The sequence below is a fragment of the Alligator sinensis genome, unplaced genomic scaffold, assembly GCF_000455745.1.
Source record: "Alligator sinensis unplaced genomic scaffold, ASM45574v1 scaffold1023_1, whole genome shotgun sequence".
Lineage (NCBI taxonomy): Eukaryota > Metazoa > Chordata > Crocodylia > Alligatoridae > Alligator > Alligator sinensis.
Window position 1 is genome coordinate 63,420 of NW_005842373.1, and position 2,158 is coordinate 65,577.

At 65.6% G+C, this 2,158-nt stretch overlaps 1 protein-coding gene across 4 annotated transcripts in view; it reads left to right on the forward strand.

The window, feature by feature from the left end:
- The first annotated feature begins 749 nt into the window (after window positions 1–749).
- The window catches only part of FLNA (filamin A), a 29,031-nt gene continuing 27,622 nt past the window's right edge, over window positions 750–2,158 (forward strand). For all 4 annotated transcript variants that reach the window (XM_006029319.3, XM_006029320.3, XM_006029321.3 and 1 more), the window contains exon 1: window positions 750–1,674. In XM_006029319.3, coding sequence (XP_006029381.2) covers window positions 1,287–1,674 — 388 coding nt within the window. In that variant the 5' untranslated portion in view covers window positions 750–1,286. The remainder of the gene's footprint in view (window positions 1,675–2,158) is intronic.

The following is a 2,158-nucleotide window of genomic DNA, read 5'->3' on the forward strand; positions in this document are numbered from 1 at the left end:
CCTCTAGGGCATCCCGGAGTACCGCGCGTGTGAGTGCGGTGGTCCCTTCCCCGCACTCCCGACCCGCAGCACCCTATGGCGACGCGGTGCCCCTCAATCCTGACGTGCAGTCCCCCTCCTACATCCCTGCGGTGCCCCTCACTTCCGACCCGCAGCCTCTGTCTCTTTCATCCCGGTTCTCTGCGAATTTCCAGGGAAACGGGACTCTCCAAATAAGGGGAAAATATGAAGGCAGGTCCCAGCGGGGCGGGGCGGTCCCGGCGGGGCGACCGCGCCCAGGGTCTTGCACCGGGGACTGCAGGCCGGGAGTGAGGGGCAACGTGGGGTGATGGGCAGGGCTGCAGGTCGGGAGTGAGGGGCACCTCAGGGCTACGGCGGGAGGGAAGCCCCCTCCCCCAGACGCCTGGGTTCACTCCCCAGCTACAAGGCGGGGACTGGCTGACAGACACGTACCGGCGTCGGCCGCCAGGGGGCGCCTCCGGCAGAATTCGAAGCCCCCAGGCCGGGGGTCACACAGCTAACTCCTCGGAAGGGGGAAGGGGGCTGGAGAATGGGGGCGGGGAGGTGCCTTCGCCGAAGCGGCACTGGAAGGGTTAACCCGCCTCGCTCTGGGGGGTTTCAACCAAGGAGGGTAATCCAGGACCCTCCCAGGGCTGGATCCCCACACCCCCAGGGGAGCCCACCTCCCTCCCCCTCTTCCGGACGTCTGGGTTTATTCCCTGCCTCACGCGCACCTCTTCTCTTCGCAGGTCTCTGCGCGTTTAAATCCGTGGGCCACAGCCAGGCACCCTGGCCCCGGCCCTTTATTTGCATCGCCCAGCCCATCCGCGCCTTTATCTGCATAGGCGACTCATCAGCATCTGACTCTCCAACCTTGACATCTCCGCCTTATGGCTCCACCCTCTGCTTAGTCGGCCCGTCCTTCATTTGCATAGCCCCGCCTCCGCCCCGGAGTCCCGTTCCTTTATTAGCATAACCCCGCCTCTCCTCGACACCCCCAATCCCTTTCCTTGCCTCTCTCCCATCTCCAGTCCATTCTTTTATTTTGCATAACTCCGCCTCCAAGCCCACCCTCCCACTCCTTTCTCCGCCTCTCATCCGTTATTTGCATAACCCCACCTCCCTCTCACCCTGCCTCCTGTCTCATCCAGTTATTTGCATAACTCTGCTCACGATCCATTCTTCCACCCTTCCCGCTTGGAGAATCACTCCGCTTGCCCCCCTCTCCCCATTGTTTGCATAACCCCGCCCCTTACCTCCCAGGCCCCGCCCTCCCTTTTTAAAACATGAGCGGCGCTACTGGGCGCTCCGCTACAGCGGGTTCGAATCCGGGTGGGAGTTCGTCGGGGACCGGGACCGGGGCAGCGGGGCCGGATCCCGAGATGCCGGCGACTGAGAAGGACCTGGCGGAGGACGCACCATGGAAGAAGATCCAGGAGAACACGTTCACACGGTGGTGCAACGAGCACCTCAAATGCGTGCAGAAGCGGGTGGCTAGCCTGCAGGCTGACCTGGCAGACGGGCTACGGCTCATCGCCCTGCTCGAAGTGCTGAGCCAGAAGCCCATGGGCCGCAAGTACCACGCCCGGCCCACCTTCCGCCAGATGCAGCTGGAGAACGTCTCCGTGGCCCTCGAGTTCCTCGAGCGCGAGAATATCAAGCTCGTCTCCATCGGTGCGTGCACGGCGTGGGGCACAGATCGGGGACCCCAGGGGCAGGGGAAGCCAGATCGGGGTCCACTGGAACCGGATCGGGGCTCCTGGGATGAGGGGAGATGGATCGGGCCCTCCTGGGGGGGGAGGCAGGGATCAGGACCCTGCTCCTAGACAGCACTAGGGGGAGAGAGCGGATCAGGTCCCCCTCCAGCCCCCCAGGACCAGGATTGGGCCTCTCCTGCCCTGGTATGGGATGATGGGGAACGTAGACCGGGATCGGGCCCCCTGCCCCCACAAGCCACGCGCCAGGCTCGGGCCGCTGTCCCCGTGGGATGGACGGCGGGATGTGGGGACGGGTCAGCCCCCCCGGATCAGGATCGGGACTCCGACGGGGAGGGGGAGAAAGCCGGTAGCGGGACTGTGGCCGCGGGGCGGGAGCAAGGGTCGCCGCGGGGCTCCCCGGGCAGCGGTAACAAAGCCGGAGGAGGGCGGGGCGGGGGGGG